At 42.1% G+C, this 19799-nt stretch overlaps 1 protein-coding gene across 1 annotated transcript in view; it reads left to right on the top strand.

The window, feature by feature from the left end:
* The window catches only part of LOC110464055 (nuclear pore complex protein Nup88-like), a 63535-nt gene extending 46002 nt beyond the window's left edge, over positions 1-17533 (top strand). The window contains exons 10-13 of the mRNA XM_021519072.1: positions 12628-12780; positions 14397-14523; positions 15184-15299; positions 15777-17533. Coding sequence (XP_021374747.1) covers positions 12628-12780; positions 14397-14523; positions 15184-15299; positions 15777-15840 — 460 coding nt within the window. The 3' untranslated portion in view covers positions 15841-17533. The remainder of the gene's footprint in view (positions 1-12627; positions 12781-14396; positions 14524-15183; positions 15300-15776) is intronic.
* The last annotated feature ends 2266 nt before the right edge of the window (positions 17534-19799 follow it).

Here is a 19799-nt window from a genome sequence, read left to right as displayed (position 1 = left end):
AACTGGTTCACACCTATACATAAACTGGTTCACACCTATACATAAACTGGTTCACACCTATGCATAAACTGGTTTGCATCCACTATGTACTTAACTCTGATTCATTTAGTTGTATAATTAGATTTATTTTATTGATGTACTGATCAAATTTCTTACTTTCAAAGGTAGTATTTGTTTAATTGGTTTATGTCTGGTATCAGTAATATTGCTTGCATGCTTTTCTCGTGTATATAATTAGACTTGTTGACATGGAAATGATTTTTAAGCAATAAAATTGAAATTGAATGTGTGAGTGGAATAGGTGTTGACTGCCGATCGGTGTGTGGTACACATTGGCTAATGAAGTTGTGATGAGCAGAAGCTTGACATTCTGACAGCTGTTATGGGCCTGAGGATTGACAGATTTACACCCCAGCCTCGACAGCTGACTATCAAAATTTAACTTCACCCTTTTTTTAACCCTTCGAATACCTGAAATAAAATGTATTAATTATGTATGATGTGTATGTGACAGAGAATTTCTCATCGCTGCACCTGTCAGTGTGCGGCCATCGATGTCAGCCCCGCACAAATCCCTGTCACGCGTCATCGACGCAGAGTCCCACAAATCAGCGTCACAGGGGGCTTTAAATGTCATAACAATGTCGTGTAGGTAAAATTTATGACAGCCATTTTACATAATAATCAATTAAGTTTAAACTTATCCCCCAGTCTACCATTGGGAAGTCATCCTGTGATATATGTGTGTATACATCAGAATATGTAGCTTGGCGGACTGAGAAATATATTTAATCAATTATTCAAGCCTACTGTCCTCTGTTGTAATGTATCTTATTCCACGTAAAGGGCTACCATGGGTCTAATATTTCGTGTGTTACTAATCCATTTACTGGATTACACCATCCTCTGGTATTATTGGCCAGGGTACAGCTATTTGGTTTTGATATGAATGTATTTTTAATATGCATGATAAATTGAAGTTTGATCAATTATATCTACCCGCATACAGAGTTGGGTGGTAGGATGCTTCCTTCTACATATCAGTCTGTCACACTCCTTGGGCTTACTCCAGCTGCTGTATACTTATGTATTTATTGTTCTAGCTCGCTATGTTCAACCAAACATAAATCATTCATCATATAAACTCATCACCAAAGTATTATGGGCGTGGCGTTTCGGTGGTCATCACTGATTTATTTCACCAAATAATACACATAAACGCATATCTTCTATCTGCTTACATTCTTCTGTCCTTCTCTGGCATCTCCTTGATCCAATACTTTGAGAATCTGAACATTGTAACAGCTTGTCAGTCTTTACCTATTGAAAAAGAGTAATTATTTTAAAATATTTAATAACACCATAAAAACACATGTTCTTTCTAAGGTGATTTGACTCGAATGATGACCTAACATTAAAACCACATTTATTACACCTGTTGACACTTGTGTCACACCTGTATGCCGTGCATCGACACATAATCCGTCCCAACACAAGTCACTTAAACCTCACCGTCGCAACACAAGTCACTTTGACCTCTCACCGTCCTAACCGAGTCACTTTGACCTCTCAACGTCCCTACACGAGTCACTTTGACCTCATACATGCATCACTGACCTCTCACCGTCTCTTCACGAGTCACTTTGACCCCTAACCATCCCTACACGAGTCACTTTGACCTCATCCATGTATCACTGACCTCTCATCGTCCCTACACAAATCACTTTGACCTCTCATCGTCCCTACACGAGTAACTTTGACCTCTCGCCGTCCCAACGAGAGTCACTTTGCCCTCTCAACGTCCCTACACGAGTCGCTTTGACCTCATACATGTATCACTGACCTCTCACCGTCCCTACACGAGCCACTTTGACCTCTCACCGTCCCTACACAAATCACTTTGACCTCTCAACGTCCCTACACGAGTCACTTTGACCTCATACATGTATCACCGACCTCTCACTGTCTCTACAAGTCACTTTGACCCCTAACCATCCCTACACGAGTCACTTTGACCTCATCCATGTATCACTGACCTCTCACCGTCCCTACACGAGTCACTTTGACCTCATACATGTATCATCGACCTCTCACCATCTCTACAAGAGTCACTTTGACCCCTAACCATCCCTACACGAGTCACTTTGACCTCATCCATGTATCAATGACCTTTCACTGTCCCTACATGAGTCACTTTGACCTCATCCATGTATCACTGACCTTTCACTGTCCCTACACGAGTCACTTTGACCTCCCACTGTCCAGTCACCACTAATCCTGTTGTTCCTCTGTCTAGTCACCACTAATCCTGTTGTCCCTCTATCCAGTCACCACTAATCCTGTTGTCCCTCTATCCAGCCACCACTAATCCTGTTGTCCCTCTATCCAGCCACCACTAATACTGTTGTCCCTCTATCTAGTCACCACTAATTCTGTTGTCCCACTATCCAGTCACCACTAATCCTGTTGTCCCATTATCTGGTCACCACTAATCCTGTTGTCCCATTATCTAGTCACCACTAATTCTGTTGTCCCACTTTCTAGTCACTACTAATACTGTTGTCCCACTATCCAGTCACCACTAATACTGTTGACCCTCTATCCAGTCACCACTAATCCTGTTGTCCCATTATCTAGTCACCACTTATTCTGTTGTCACATTATCCAGTCACCACTAATCCTGTTGTCACATTATCTAGTCACCACTAATTCTGTTGTCCCACTATCCAGTCACCACTAAACTGGTTGTCCCAGTATCCAGTCACCACTTATCCTGTTGTCCCATTATCCAGTCACCACTAATCCTGTTGTCCCATTATCTAGCCACCACAAATCCTGTTGTCCCAGTATCCATTCACCACTAATCCTGTTGTCCCTCTATCCAGTCACCACTAATCCTGTTGTGCCATTATCTAGTCACCACTAATCCTGTTGTCCCATTATCTAGTCTCCCCTAATTCTGTTGTCCCACTATCCAGTCACCATTTATACTGTTGTCCCACTATCCAGCCACCACTAATCCTGTTGTCCCATTATCTAGTCTCCCCTAATTCTGTTGTCCCACTATCCAGTCCCCACTAATCCTGTTGTCCCACTATCTAGGCACCACTAAACTGGTTGTCCCACTATCCAGTCACCACTAGACTGGTTGTCCCAGTATCCAGTCACCACTAATCCTGTTGTGCCATTATCTAGTCACCACTAATCCTGTTGTCCCATCATCTAGTCACCACTAATTCTGTTGTCACACTATCCAGTCACCACTAAACTGGTTGTCCCACTATCCAGTCACCACTAACCTGGTTGTCCTAGTATCCAGTCACCACTTATCCTGTTGTCCCCCTATCCAGTCACCACTAAACTGGTTGTCCTAGTATCCAGTCGCCAACTAATCCTGTTGTCCCATTATCTAGTCTCCCCTAATTCTGTTGTCCCATTATCTAGTCACCCCTAATTCTGTTGTCCCACTATCCAGTCCCCACTAATCCTGTTGTCACATTATCTAGTCCCCACTAATTCTGTTGTCCCACTATCGTTGTTCCTCTGTCTAGTCACCACTAATCCTGTTGTCCCATTATCTAGTCACCCCTAATTCTGTTGTCCCACTATCCAGTCCCCACTAATCCTGTTGTCACATTATCTAGTCCCCACTAATTCTGTTGTCCCACTATCCAGTCCCCACTAATCCTGTTGTCCCATTATCCAGCCACCACTAATCCTGTTGTCCCACTATCTAGTCACCACTAATTCTGTTGCCCCACTATCCAGTCACCACTAAACTGGTTGTCCTAGTATCCAGGCGCCACTAATCCTGTTGTCCCAGTATCTAGTCACCACTAATTCTGTTGTCACACTATCCAGTCACCACTAAACTGGTTGTCCTAGTATCCAGGCGCCACTAATCCTGTTGTCCCAGTATCCAGTCACCACTTCTCCTGTTGTCCCTCTATCCAGTCACCACTGATCCTGTTGTCCCATTATCTAGTCACCCCTAATTCTGTTGTCCCACTATCCAGTCCCCACTAATCCTGTTGTCCCACTATCTAGGCACCACTAAACTGGTTGTCCCACTATCCAGTCACCACTAAACTGGTTGTCCTAGTATCCAGTCGCCAACTAATCCTGTTGTCCCATTATCCAGCCACCACTAATCCTGTTGTCCCTCTAACCAGTCACCACTAATCCTGTTGTCCCAGTATCTAGTCACCACTAATTCTGTTGTCCCACTATCGTTGTTCCTCTGTCTAGTCACCACTAATCCTGTTGTCCCAGTACCCAGTCACCACTTATCCTGTTGTCCCCCTATCCAGTCACCACTTATCCTGTTGTCCCATTATCCAGTCACCACTAATCCTGTTGTCCCAGTATCCAGTCACCACTTATCCTGTTGTCCCTCTATCCAGTCACCACTAATTCTGTTGTCCCATTATCTAGTCACCACTAATTCTGTTGTCCCACTATCCAGTCACCACTAATTCTGTTATCCCACTATCCAGTCACCACTAATCCTGCTGTCCCATTATCTAGTCACAACTAATACTGTTGTCCCACTATCCAGTCGCCACTTATTCTGTTGTCCCACTATCCAGTCACCACTAATACTGCTGTGCCTCTATCTAGTCGCCACTAATACTGTTGTCCCACTATCCATTCACCACTAATTCTGTTGTCCCACTATCATCCAGTCACCACTAAACTGGTTGTCCTAGTATCCAGTCGCCACTAAGCCTGTTGTCCCAGTATCCAGTCACCACTAATTCTGTTGTCCCAGTATCCAGTCACCACTTATCCTGTTGTCCCTCTATCTAAACTGGTTGTCCCAGTATCCAGTCACCACTTATCCTGTTGTCCCATTATCTAGTCACCACTCATTCTGTTGTCCCACTATCCAGTCAACACTAAACTGGTTGTCCCAGTATCCAGTCACCACTTCTCCTGTTGTCCCTCTATCCAGTCACCACTAATTCAGTTGTCCCATTATCTAGTCACCACTAATCCTGCTGTCCCACTATCCAGTCACCACTAATACTGCTGTGCCTCTATCTAGTCGCCACTAATACTGTTGTCCCACTATCCATCACCACTAATACTGTTGTTCCACTATCCAGTCACCACTAATACTGTTGTCCCAGTATCCAGTCACCACTAATCCTGCTGTCCCATTATCTAGTCACCACTAAGACGGTTGTCCCACTATCCAGTCACCACTAAACTGTTTGTCCTATTATCCAGTCGCCACTAATCCTGTTGTCCCACTATCTAGTCACCACTTATCCAGTCACCACTAATCCTGCTGTCCCATTATCTAGTCACCACTAAGACGGTTGTCCCACTATCCAGTCACCACTAATACTGCTGTCCCACTATCCAGTCACCACTAATACTGCTGTGCCTCTATCTAGTCGCCACTAATACTGTTGTCCCACTATCCATTCACCACTAATTCTGTTGTCCCACTATCCAGTCACCACTTATCCTGTTGTCCCTCTATCTAAACTGGTTGTCCCAGTATCCAGTCACAACTTATCCTGTTGTCCCATTATCTAGCCACCCCTAGGTCTGTTGCCCCACTATCCAGTAACCACTAATACTGTTGTCCCATTATCCAGTCACCACTAATCCTGTTGTCCGTCACCACTAAACTGGTTGTCCTAGTATCCAGTCGCCACTAAGCCTGTTGTCCCAGTATCCAGTCACCACTAATACTGTTGTCCCAGTATCCAGTCACCACTTATCCTGTTGTCCCAGTATCCAGTCACCACTAATCCTGTTGTCCCATTATCTAGTCACCACAAATTCTGTGGTCCCACTTTCTAGTCACTACTAATACTGTTGTCCCACTATCCAGTCACCACTTATCCTGTTGTCCCCCTATCCAGTCACCACTAATCCTGTTGTCCGTCACCACTAAACTGGTTGTCCTAGTATCCAGTCGCCACTAAGCCTGTTGTCCCAGTATCCAGTCACCACTTATCCTGTTGTCCCCCTATCCAGTCACCACTAAACTGGTTGTCCCAGTATCCTGTCACCACTAATTCTGTTGTCCCACTATCATCCAGTCACCACTAAACTGGTTGTCCCAGTATCCAGTCACCACTTATCCTGTTGTCCCTCTATCCAGTCACAACTAATTCTGTTGTCCCATTATCTAGTCACCCCTAATTCTGTTGTCCCACTATCCAGTCAACACTAAACTGGTTGTCCCAGTATCCAGTCACCACTAATTCTGTTGTCCCAGTATCCAGTCACCACTAATTCTGTTGTCCCAGTATCCAGTCACCACTAATCCTGCTGTCCCACTATCCAGTCACCACTAATACTGCTGTGCCTCTATCTAGTCGCCACTAATACTGTTGTCCCCCTATCCAGTCACCACTAATTCTGTTGTCCCCCTATCCAGTCACCACTAATTCTGTTGTCCCAGTATCCAGTCACCACTTATCCTGTTGTCCCACTATCCAGTCACCACTAATACTGTTGTCCCACTACCCAGTCACCACTAATCCTGTTGTCCCTCTATCCAGTCACCACTAATCCTGCTGTCCCATTATCTAGTCACCACTAATACTGTTGTCCCACTATCCAGTCACCACTAATACTGCTGTCCCTCTATCTAGTCGCCACTAATACTGTTGTCCCACTATCCAGTCACCACTAATACTGTTGTCCCACTATCCAGTCACCACTAATCCTGTTGTCCCACTTTCTAGTCACCACTAATACTGTTGTCCCACTATCCAGTCACCACTAATACTGTTGTCTCACTATCCAGTCACCACTAAACTGGTTGTCCCAGTATCCAGTCACAACTTATCCTGTTGTCCCATTATCTAGTCACCACTAGTTCTGTTGTCCCACTATCCAGTCACCACTAATACTGTTGTCCCATTATCCAGTCACCACTAATCCTGTTGTCCCACTATCCAGTCACCACTAATCCGGTTGTCCCTCTATCCAGTCACCACTAATCCTGTTGTTCCATTATCTAGTCACCACTAATCCTGCTGTCCCACTATACAGTCATCACTAAACTGGTTGTCCCAGTATCCAGTCGCCACTAATACTGTTGTCCCACTATACAGTCACCACTAATCCTGTTGTCCCACTTTCTAGTCACCACTAATACTGTTGTCCCATTATCCAGTCACCACTAATCCTGTTGTCCCACTTTCTAGTCACCACTAATACTGTTGTCCCACTATACAGTCACCACTAATCCTGTTGTCCCACTTTCTAGTCACCACTAATCCTGTTGTCCCATTATCTAGTCACCACTAATCCTGCTGTCCCACTATCCAGTCATCACTAAACTGGTTGTCCCAGTATCCAGTCACCACTAATACTGTTGTCCCACTATCTAGTCACCACTAAACTGGTTGTCCCACTATCCATTTACTTCTTATCCTGTTGTCATAGTATAGTATCCAGCCACTACTAAACAGGCTGTCCCAGTATCCAGCCACCATTAATTCGGTTTTTAGCTCAGCTGGCCCAAGTGAGCTCATGTCGCTTCACAGCATCTTTTTCCTCTAAGGCTCAGATTTTTTTTACCAAAATTGGTCTGAAGCATCATTGGTCAAATGGTTCTCAATTTCAATGAACAGAGGGTATTGCCCCCTCTCCCCTCTATCAAATAGGGGAAAGAGCTAAATCTTAAAAAATCTTCTCCTTTCTAACCAATAGAGGGATTTTGACCTCCCAGGATGCAGAGGGGTGGGGCCGAATAGGGGAAATAGAAGAAAACTTATAAAATCCTTTCTACTTTTGTATAAACAAAGGGATTTTAACTAAATGTTTTTTAGAGCATCTTTGGGCAAGGGGATTCAGTTTTGTACAAAGAATTCATGTAAGTAAATCTCTCTGGTACACATTAGTCAGGTAAACCACAGTGGTAAAGTGTCCTGGTGAACACTTAGGATGATACCATTCACCTGGTAAAGGGAGGTAACTCTCTCTGGTACACAGTAGTCAGGTAAACCACAGTGGTAAAGTGTCCTGGTGAACACTTAGGAGGATACCACACACCTGGTAAAGGGAGGTAACTCTCTCTGGTACACAGTAGTCAGGTAAACCACAGTGGTAAAGTGTCCTGGTGAACACTTAGGAGGATACCACACACCTGGTAAAGGGAGGTAACTCTCTCTGGTACACAGTAGTCAGGTAAACCACAGTGGTAAAGTGTCCTGGTGAACACTTAGGAGGATACCACACACCTGGTAAAGGGAGGTAACTCTCTCTGGTACACAGTAGTCAGGTAAACCACAGTGGTAAAGTGTCCTGGTGAACACTTAGGAGGATACCACACACCTGGTAAAGGGAGGTAACTCTCTCTGGTACACAGTAGTCAGGTAAACCACAGTGGTAAAGTGTCCCATGGTGAACACTTAAGATCTCTGTTACAGACACTGTGATTATCTCAATGACAGGGAGTACCAGCTGTACAACTCTTGAGCAAAAAAATATGACATTTTTAAAGATGAGCATTTTTATGTGTTTCATCTGTATAATATTTTTCTAAAAAAAATCAGTGTCTTGACAAAAAAAATAGTTTTCCATAGTATAAGGGTCATGGTCTCTGCCTGGGGGCATTGTCCAAGGCTGACCAGTCACTATTGATCTTATTGAGACATGTTGATTGGTTCATTTGTCATATAACTACTGCACCTGTCCATCAGCCACTCGACCGTGTCCATCAACCGTTACAGTGTGACAGTAATATTCAATAATAGCTGTATTTGATGTCTCAGCCAATATTTCTGGACATCACATTGACCGGTGATATTCAATAAAACCTTGTTAATGTCCACGTCAGATCTACACATGACAATCACTTGTACCAGTATAAATAGGTTTTATCGTGACTTTTAGTATTAGGGATTGTTGATCAGGTACATTACTGGTATCAGTAGAATGGGACTAAACCAGACTTACTGAAGTACTTGAACTTTTGATAAAGCTTTACTGGGCCTTTAAGTATAATTTTAAAAAAGTCATTAACTAATTAAAAAGGCATCAAAACCAGTTAATTACACATTTATCGTCTTTATTCGAGGGAGATGTAAATGTTGCCAATGAGAAATCTCCAGTGTAACACATCATAAAATGACACCCCTATCATTTCTTACCCACCCTGCCCCCACCCCTACTTAGCTCCCTAACTCTCTTTCCTCAACATCCCCATCCCTGTCTACATTCTTATTTCCTTTCACCTGTCCCCAGGCCACCACTTGAAACTTTCCAAGCTTTGAATATTTTTCGCGACCATCAAATTAATTCACAGTGACAGTGCTATTAACCTCAGTAGGAAATGCCATCTTTGACGACTTCATTGATTGTGTATCATTAAGTAGACCTTTCCGTCAGCCCAGGTGACCAGTGTCACGGCTGATTGGTCTCCAGGTTTGGTAAAGATAATTACCAATGTGTACACCTACTTTGTCAGGTCTTGGTCTCCAGGTGTGGTAACGGTAATTACCAATGTCTATACCCATTTATGTTGTGTTAGCTTAATGACTCATCAACGTTAAACGAAAGTCTGTCGTATTTATGTAATAATTATCCCCCACTCAGCGAGTTGGCAGGGATATAGAAATGGGGTCCGTCCGTCCACCTGGTTAATAAGAATTGCTCTCATCTATATCTTACCTTCTACAAGTGCTATGTTGATTTTGACTTGCATCAGTTGTGTATCTAGGGTTGCTCTACTGAATGCCTATTGCGGATGCTGATTTTGACCTATATTTTTACGCTTCATCCATCACTAATCACGACATCAGAATAAAAATTCATTGAGTTGGTTATAAAGTACTTGTTGTCATATATCCTGTTTTTAATGACTTTTGCACTGTGAGCGGGGATATTGATGACAGCGCCCTTTTGTTAAAAATGAAAACAAGATATTGTTTGAAGTAAAATGGTCTCTCTCAGATAACACAAAAATACTCTACACACATTTATAAAAACCAAAAACAATGTTTACTTTTATTTGAATCTTTATTGCAATAGTATGTTAGTATTTAGTGTTAAAAGTTCAAGATTCAAAAGTGTTCCTGTTGTGTGTTTAAATAGTCAGTAATAACTTCCGGCAGAACGTCAGTTATTGACATTAAGTGACCAATAAAAGTTTAGAGAAGTGACCTGGACAGGTGATGACCTTTACTTTGGGTCAAGTCTTCAACCTGACCTTCTCTGTAGGAGGTAGAATCTGTGTCAGAAGGGGACTCCACCTGATATAAAAATGCTGATTTGAATCCTTGTTAAGTATGATTGTTCCATTAAAAAAGGAAGTATCATTCTTTATTTGGAAGAGGAATGTGTTTCGTATATTATTTTGTGTAAATATGTATTTGATGTTAAGAATTTATTTTGCCTAGTTTTACAGCCAAATACAGGCTGCTTTCCCTAACAAATACAGGCTGCTTCCCGTAACAAATACAGGCTGCTTCCCCTAACAAATACAGGCTGCTTCCCCTAACAAATACAGGCTGCTTCCCCTAACAAATACAGGCTGCTTCCCCTAACAAATACAGGCTGCTTCCCCTAACAAATACAGGCTGCTTCCCCTAACAAATACAGGCTGCTTCCCCTAACAAATACAGGCTGCTTCCCCTAACAAATACAGGCTGCTTCCCCTAACAAATACAGGCTGCTTCCCCTAACAAATACAGGCTGCTTCCCCTAACAAATACAGGCTGATTCCCCTAACAATTACAGGCTGATTCCCCTAACAAATACAGGCTGATTCCCCTAACAAATATAGGCTGCTTCCCCAAACAAATACAGGCTGATTCCCCTAACAAATATAGGCTGCTTCCCCTAACAAATACAGGCTAATTCCCCTAACAAATACAGGCTAATTCCCCTTACAAATACAGGCTGCTTCCCCCAAGCCTGACTGTATTTATCCTGGCCTGACAACATTTATTCTCCCTAGCCTGACTATTTATCCTGGCCTGACAACATTTATTCTCCATAGCCTTACTGTATTTATCCTGGCCTGACAACATTTATTCTCTCTAGCCTGACTGTATTTATCCTGGTGTGACAACATTTATTAATCCTAGCCTGACTGTATTTATCCTGGCCTGACAACATTTATTTTCCCAAGCCTGACTGTATTTATCCTGGCCTGGCAACATGTATTCTCCCTACCCTGACTGTATTTATCCTGGCCTGACAACATTTATTATCCCTAGCCTGACAATATTTATTCTCCCTACCCTGACTGTATTTATCCTGGCCTGACAACATTTATTCTCTCTAGCCTGACTGTATTTATCCTGGTGTGACAACATTTATTACTCCTAGCCTGACTGTATTTATCCTGGCCTGACAACATTTATTTTCCCAAGCCTGACTGTATTTATCCTGGCCTGTCAACATGTATTCTCCCTAGCCTGACTGTATTTATCCTGGCCTGACAACATTAATTCTCCCTAGCCTGACTGTATTTATCCTGGCCTGGCAACATGTATTCTCCCTACCCTGACTGTATTTATCCTGGCCTGACAACGTGTATTCTCCCTACCCTGACTGTATTTATCCTGGCCTGACAACGTGTATTCTCCCTACCCTGACTGTATTTATCCTGGCCTGACAACATGTATTCTCCCTAGCCTGACTGTATTCATCCTGGCCTGGCAATATTTATTAGTCCTCCACCGGTTCGGGGGGCCTATAGGTTTGCACTCTGTCCGTCTGTCCTTCCGTCCGAGAAGTTTGTCCTTAACATATCTTCTATACTATTTCACCTGGAGTAACCAGATTTGGTGTACAAGGACATCTTGGGATGGCAGAGTGCAAGAGTTAGGTCACTGTGACCTATGACTTGACCTTTGACCTTAACTTTTGAAAAAGTTTGTCCGAGGCATATTTTTATGTACTATTCCACCTGGTGTACGAGGACATCTTGGTATGACGGAGTGCAAGAATAAGGTCACTTTAACTTTTGAAAATGTTTTACAGGGCATATCCTCTTTGTTATTTCACCTAGAGTAACCAGATTTGGTGTACAACGACATCTTGGGATTAGAGAGTGCAGAGTGAAAGAATTAGATCACTATGATCTCACTGTGACCTGACCTTTGACCTTCACTTTTGAAAATGTTTGTCCAGGGCATGTCTTCTATACTGTTTCACCAGATTTAGTGTACAAGGACATCTTGGGATGATGGAGTGCAAGAAGTAGGTCACTTTGATCTCACTGTGACCTATGCTTCCTGACATAAGTGTACTGTTCATTAAATATAGTCTAGCTGTATTTATCTTTGCCTGACAACATTGATCAGTTTGTCATAGGTTTGTGGTCTCCCGGCTTGAATCGTTAGGTGTTGAGCCTGAGTTACAGTGTTGTAAAAAGTTGAGTGTTATGTGTAAAAGTGTAAACCGTTGGCAGGACACCTGTAAAGGTATAAAGGTAATAAGGATTTATAGGAAATATATACTGGTCATACCTGTCTATAGCAAAGTCTGTTAACCATTAGTTCTGACAAAATAATGGGAGTTTATAACACTTCCTGGACTTAGGTACCATCACTAGACAGTGGGATACCGGCTATTTATAGATTCTTATCTCCAAGTTCAAGGTCACCTTACCTAGATACTTCCCCAGAAATAAACCTGCTGTCATTTCAGGGTGAGGATCCTTACGGAGCTAAAACAGCAGCAGCAGCAAGACCTGGGTGACCTTGAGATTTCACGTACCCGTCTCCATGAGTCCGCTCAGGAGCTGGCCATCCGCTACGATGACTGTCAGGAAGCACATGACTCCATTCTTCGCAGGTCAGTGATTGATGATAAGCAATTTTCATTCTAGCAAGGCTCTGACACAGCTCAGAGGTATACAGTGTAAGACATGGCTCAGAGGTATACTGTGTGAGACATGGCTCAGAGGTATCCTGTGTGAGACATGGCTCAGCGGTATACTGTGTGAGACACATATCAGGCATACTGTGTGAGACATGGCTTAGAGGTATTGTGTGAGACACGGCTCAGAGGCATACTGTGTGAGACGCGGCTCAGAGGTATACTGTGTTAGACATGGCTCAGAGGTATCCTGTGCGAGACACGGCTCAGAGGGATACTGTGGGAGACATGGCTCAGAGGAATACTGTGCGAGACACAGCTCAGAGGTATACAGTGTGAGACATGCCTCAGAGGTATACTGTGTGAGCCACGGCTCAGAGGTATACTCTGTGAGACACGGCTCAGAGGTATACTCTGTGAGACACGGCTCAGAGGTTTACTGTGTGAGACACGGCTCAGAGGTATCCTGTGCGAGACACGGCTCAGAGGTATCCTGTGTGAGACATGGCTCATAGGTATACTGTGTGAGACATCGCTCAGAGGTATACTGTGTGAGCCACGGCTCAGAGGTATACTCTGTGAGACACGGCTCAGAGGCATACTGTGTGAGACATGGCGCAGAGGTATACTGTGTGAGACGCATCTCAGGTATATTGTGTGAGACACATCTCAGTTATACTGTGTGAGACACAGCTCAGGAATACTGTGTGAGACACAGCTCAGGTATACTGTGTGAGACACATATCAGGTATACTGTGTGAGACACATCTCAGGTATATTGTGTGAGACACAGCTCAGGTATACTGTGTGAGACACAGCTCAGGTATACTGTGTGAGACATGGCTCAGAGGTATACTGTGTGAGACACGGCTCAGAGGTATACTGTGTGAGACACATCTCAGGTATACTGTGTGAGACACAGCTCAGGTAAACTGTGTGAGACACATCTCAGAGGTATACTGTGTGAGACACATCTCAGGTATACTGTGTGAGACACATCTCAGAGGTATACTGTGTGAGACACATCTCAGAGGTATACAGTGTGAGACACATCTCAGGTATACTGTGCGAGACACAGCTCAGGTATACTGTGTGAGACACATCTCAGAGGTATACTGTGCGAGACACATCTCAGAGGTATACTGTGCGAGACACATCTCAGAGGTATACAGTGTGAGACACATCTCAGGAATCCTGTGCGAGACACAGCTCAGGGATACTGTGTGAGACACGGCTCAGAGGAATACTGTGTGAGACATGGCTCAGAGGTATACTGTGAGAGACACATCTCAGGTATACTGTATGAGACACAGCTCAGAGGTATACAGTGTGAGACACAGCTCAGGTATACTGTGTGAGAGACATCTCAGAGGTATACTGTGAGAGACACATCTCAGGTATACTGTGTGAGACACAGCTCAGAGGTATAGTGCGTGAGACAAAACTCAAAGGTATAGCGCTTGAGACACGGCTCAGTGGTATACTGTGTGAGATAGCCTTTAACTGCCAGTGAGTTTTTACTGAACTTTATGTTTGTGTTTCAGGATTGAACTGCCAGTGAGTTTTTACTGAACTTTATGTTTGTGTTTCAGGATTGAATCTGTGATGCGACGATTACAGGCCCGCAACCCTGTGCTGTCGGAGGCGGAGCGAGGGATGAAGAAAGATTTGGAGACCATGGAGGAACAGCTAGATAATTACAGAAAAAGTCTCCATCAGGTATTGTCAATTATCAATGAGATATTAAACAGGTAACACAGGTTTCTACATCAGGGATTTCCTGAAAGGTTTTCAATAGACAATACCTGAGCCTAATCCTTTTGTTCATCTGCAACTATAAAATTGATTTGAAATTGAAATGAAATAAAAAAAGGTTTCCTCAATTATCACAGGAGTCTTTCTCTTAGTCAAGAAATTTATTATCAAAAGACTATGAAATAAAACCTCTGTATTCCACCACACAGTCTGATCCAGCCATGTTGTTTGTTCTTGGAGGATGTCAGATTAGACAGGTTTTACACAGACAGTCTGATCCAGCCATGTTGTTTGTTCCTGGAGGATGTCAGATTAGACAGGTTTTACACAGACCGTCTGAACCAGCCATGTTTGTTCCTGGAGGATGTCAGATTAGACAGGTTTAACTCAGACAGTCTGAACCAGCCATGTTGTTTGTTCCTGGAGGATGTCAGATTAGACAGGTTTTATACAGACAGTCTGATCCAGCCACGTTGTTTGTTCCTATAGAGGAACAATGGTTGTCACATATTCAATTATAGTTTTCTAGTTCAAAGTTCAAAAATATATATGAAATATAGGTTGGAAACTGTTTTGATCAACAATAACTACCATAATTCTTTTTGATTTTTTGTGATCATCCAGCTGCGGACGAAGCATGAATATCAGACACGACAGATGAAAAAGAGCCAGGGGGCGTCGGCCAGCCACACGCTGAAAAACTCGCAGGTGTCCCAGATCCGTACTGTACTACAGCAGGAGTGAGTATGACGGCCATAGATGTGTCTAGTACAGGCTCTCTAGTATCATTATCTCATGATTTCAAACTACATTTTCCAAATTTGTTGTTAATTCATTGATTTCGCTAAAGATAATTTTTCAATATTTGGATAAAAAAATATCTTTTTTAATTTAAAACTCAAATGCTCAAATTGAAATTTCAGTTTTTGAAGTGATAGAAATTATGATGACATAAATTATGTCGAAATAAAATGGTCTGTTTGGAAAGGTTTCAAATCTGAAGTGAAAATAATTTAATAAGAATGTTCAAAGCAAAATTCACTTTTTAGAAAACTTTCGTTTGACTATGTTTTGATTAAGTTTTAAACCCTGCTGTTCAGGTAAAAGTTCATGTTACTGTCTTGGAAAAAAGGGATGGATGGCCCTGAAAATTTGACAAATTACTTTGTCTGCAATCTCATTATTTCTTTGTCTATATAAATATTTATTTGTTACAGTGGTGAAGATCTCACCAGCATGCTGCACAGGATCAACCAACTTAAGTTAGACGCTGGGGTGTGACCTCTCGACAGCCAGCAGCCACAGGATCTAGTCTGTGATCAGTACGGGAGGACGAAGATGATGGAGACAGGATGACCAGTTGGTTGTTTATCAGTCTAATATTGTTCACAGGACCCAAATCAGCTATAAATATGATGGTCCGCTAAAACACTGAAACATTTTAAATGTACACAGACAGTTAGAAGCGTTTATAGCAGCTAGCAAACAATAGAGAGCGAAGCGGTCAGCCAGCTGGCTAAACTGACCAAGAGACAATGAGAAATTCTTGATAATGAAACAAGTGTAACTGGGCAGTGATGTAGATCCCAGTGTAGCTAGGCTGCAACTAAGCCTCTAGCACTCCAAATGTTTTGATTCAAGTAAAAGATTCTCACCACCTAGATAGCATTGCTGTGAGTTCCTGATGTCACCACACTGTTCCTTGTGACGTCAATGGATGATACGACTGCTACATATGTAAAAGATAATGATTGGTCCTGTCTGATTTCAGTGTCATCGCTGTAGTTTCTTCATTACTCAAAACTGTGTACAGAGGTCAAGTATGAACCTTGACTGAGGTCTTATTGCAGGGTTCCGAGGTCCCTTTTACTATTTATATCAATTTGTGAACCGATTCAGAGACTAAATGAGTAAAGTGACATCATTCTAGAAACTTCATTTCTTAATAGTTTTGTATCAAACTTTGTATAACAGTCATGTAGGAGTTTACCTGTGTTTCAAAGTTCCAAGGTCAAGGTCAATGTTAAGGGCAGTTTTTATGGAAATTTGTCAAACAATTGTTTGTCATGCAAGCTAATTTGCGTGAGAATTGGAGCGTCCGTATCTTACAGACATTTTCTTGTTATTGTATAAGACATTACACTTTGAAGTTGAGCTCAAGGCCGTCGGGGTTCTGTGCGTGTTATTTGCGTGTGGAGTTTCACAAAGTGTGTGAGACGGGTTCTGTGCATGTTATTTGCGGGTGGAGTTTCACAAAGGGTGTGAGACGGGATCTGTGCATGTTATTTGCGTGTGGAGTTTCACAAAGTGTGTGAGACTTATCCAGGAAAATAATGACAGAATGCTTTAATTGATAGTAAATAATATTTGTGGAATATTTTAAGTCACAAGTTGTCTTACAAGTGCATGGAAATTAACCTTTTGCGAGAATACAGTCATTTACAGTCATTTGGTTCCACTGGCAGCACTGTAAGGGAGGAGAACAGAAGGGCAACACCTAGATAGTAGGGGAGGAGGAAAAAGACAACACTGTGTGGGAGGGAAATGGAAGGGCAGCACCAACACAGTGAGGGAGGAGAACAGAAGGGCAACACCTAGATAGTAGGGGAGGAGGAAAAAGACAACACTGTGTGGGAGGGAAATGGAAGGGCAATTACTATAGTGGGGAGGAGAATGAAAGGGCAATATGCATAGTGGGGGAGGAGAATGGAAGGGCAGTACTGTGTGTGGGAGGGAAATGGAAGGGCAGCAGTGAGGAGGAATTTTTAGTAGCGTGGGGGTAGAATGGAATAGAAAGGTAGCTGTTATATAGTTTGGGAGGAGAATGGAAGGACAACATCCTTCTCATTGAATATTTGTTGCCTAATTGATGTAAAGCAGATAATAAAACAGTGTTTGTATTTCTATATATATTGGCATATTTATGTGAAAACCTGTTTGAAATAAAAAAATAAAATAGATGTGATTTCTAAAACAAGTTCTTTGTTTTTCGCTTGAGCTTATGCCGTACTGCGCCGTCCGTCTGTCCGTCAACTTTTTCTTTGAGCGACTTATTCTGAAGAACTTGAGGGACTAGGGTTATGATATTTGGCCAGTAGCCACCTGGGATAGAGTGCTATAAAGTTTCCTCATTAAAATGGCCTTGACCTACTTTCAAGGTCACGGGGGTCAAATATGTTAAAAACTTTAACAATCTTTTCTCATGTTCCCTAAGGCCAAAGGTCATAATATTATGCCAGTAGGTACCTGGGATGGACTGCTATAAACTTTCCTCATTAAAATTACCTCGACCTACTTTCAAGGTCACAGGGGTCAATTTTGTTAAAAACTTTAATAATCTTCTTCTCAAGATCCATAAGGCATAGGGTCATGCTATTTTGCTAGTAGGTACCTTGGATGGAGTGCTATAAAATTTCCTCATTATAATGACCTGGACCTACTTTCAAGGTCACAGGGGTCAAATATGTTAAAAACTTTAACAATCTTCTTCTCATGTTCCCTAAGGCCAAGGGTCATAATATTATGCCAGTAGGTACCTGGGATGGAGTGCTATAAACTTTCATTATTTAAATTACCTTGACCTACTTTCAAGGTCACAGGGGTCAATTTTGTTAAAAACTTTAATAATCTTCTTCTCAAGATCCATAAGGCATAGGGTCATGCTATTTTGCTAGTAGGTACCTTGGATAGAGTGCTATAAAATTTCCTCATTAAAATGACCTGGACCTACTTTCAAGGTCACAGTGGTCAAATATGTTAAAAACTTTAGCAATCTTTTCAAATTCCATAAGACACAGGGTCATAATATTTTGCCATTACGTACCTGGGATGGAGTGCTATGAAATTTTGTCATTAAAATGACCTGGACCTACTTGCAAGGTCACAGGGGTCAAATGTGTAAAGCTTTTCATACGACTTCTTCTAAAGAACTGAAAGGTATAGAGTCTTTATATTTGGCTGATGGCTTCCTGGGATAGAGCCCGACAAAGTTTGAGAATGAAAATGACTTTGACCTACTTTCAAGGTCACAGGTGTCAAATATTCCAAATGCTTCAAACGACTTTCTGAAGAAATAAAAGGTATAGAGTCTTTATATTTGGCTGGTGGCTTCCTGGGATAGAGCTCACGAAAGATTGCAAATGAAAATGACATCAACCTACTTTAAAGGTCACAGAGGTCAACAACATTTCAAACAATTTGTTCTGAAGAACCAAAAGGAATGGAGTTAGAGTTACATTGACCTACTTGCAAGGTCACAGGGAATAATATGTCAAACAACTTCTGAAGAAAAACCAAAAAGCATAGAATCTTATAATATTATTTGGCTGGTAGTTTCAACAGATGGAGCCGACAAAGTTTGCGAGGGAAATATTTGTAGTGCAATATAATATTTAATGAGAATATTTTGCTATGACTTCTTAAATATTCAGGTGAGCGATACAGGCCCTCTGGGCCTCTTGTTCATGAAATGTTTCCCACTAGGTTCTATCTTTACTGTACGATGCAGCATCTGTTGTCTGTCTATCATCTTTTTCGTTGAAGAATTTCTTCTTTAAAACTTAAGATCAAGGAAAAAAATGTACTTTGTTTCCACTAATCTAACCGACCAGTAATTTTTAGCTTACCTGGCAGGAAGAGCCTGTGAGCTAAGGGTATGGTATGTTGTCCGCTGTCCATCAACTTTTTCTTCATACAACTTCTTTTTTAGAACTTGAGGCCCTAGGGTCAAGATATTTGGCCAGTAGATACCCGGTAAGATGTGCTATAAACATGCCTCAAATAAATTACCTTGACCTGCTTTCAAGGCCATTGTGGTCACATTTATAGAAATCTTAAACTACTTATGAATAACTGCGAAGGCCCAGGATGATGATATTTGGCCAAAACGTGCCTTAAATATAGTGAAATATTAAACGTAAATGACCTGGCCTACTTTTAAGGTCACAGGAATCAAATGTGTAAAACAAATTTAAATTCTTCCTAACTACAAAAAGTGCCATCAAAGAAATGACCTTGACCTACTTGACCAAATTAAGTATGAAGTATCCTTGGACCAAGATCTAGAGGACTCAACGTATAAACAGAAAGTCTGGCTCTCCAAAGCACAGCATGACCAGGCTCAATAGAGGTAACCAGAGAAAAATCTTCCTTCAGTACAGATTAAGTGATCTCAATAACTGGAACAGTTTTAAGCCAATGAGACTGAATATACGGAAATATTTGCAAAATTACTTTTATTA

The sequence above is a fragment of the Mizuhopecten yessoensis genome, unplaced genomic scaffold (genome assembly GCF_002113885.1).
Source record: "Mizuhopecten yessoensis strain PY_sf001 unplaced genomic scaffold, ASM211388v2 scaffold10953, whole genome shotgun sequence".
Classification (NCBI taxonomy): Eukaryota; Metazoa; Mollusca; class Bivalvia; order Pectinida; family Pectinidae; genus Mizuhopecten; species Mizuhopecten yessoensis.
The sequence above is the reverse complement of the archived record's forward strand: the minus strand, read 5'-3'. Positions and strand labels throughout refer to the sequence as shown.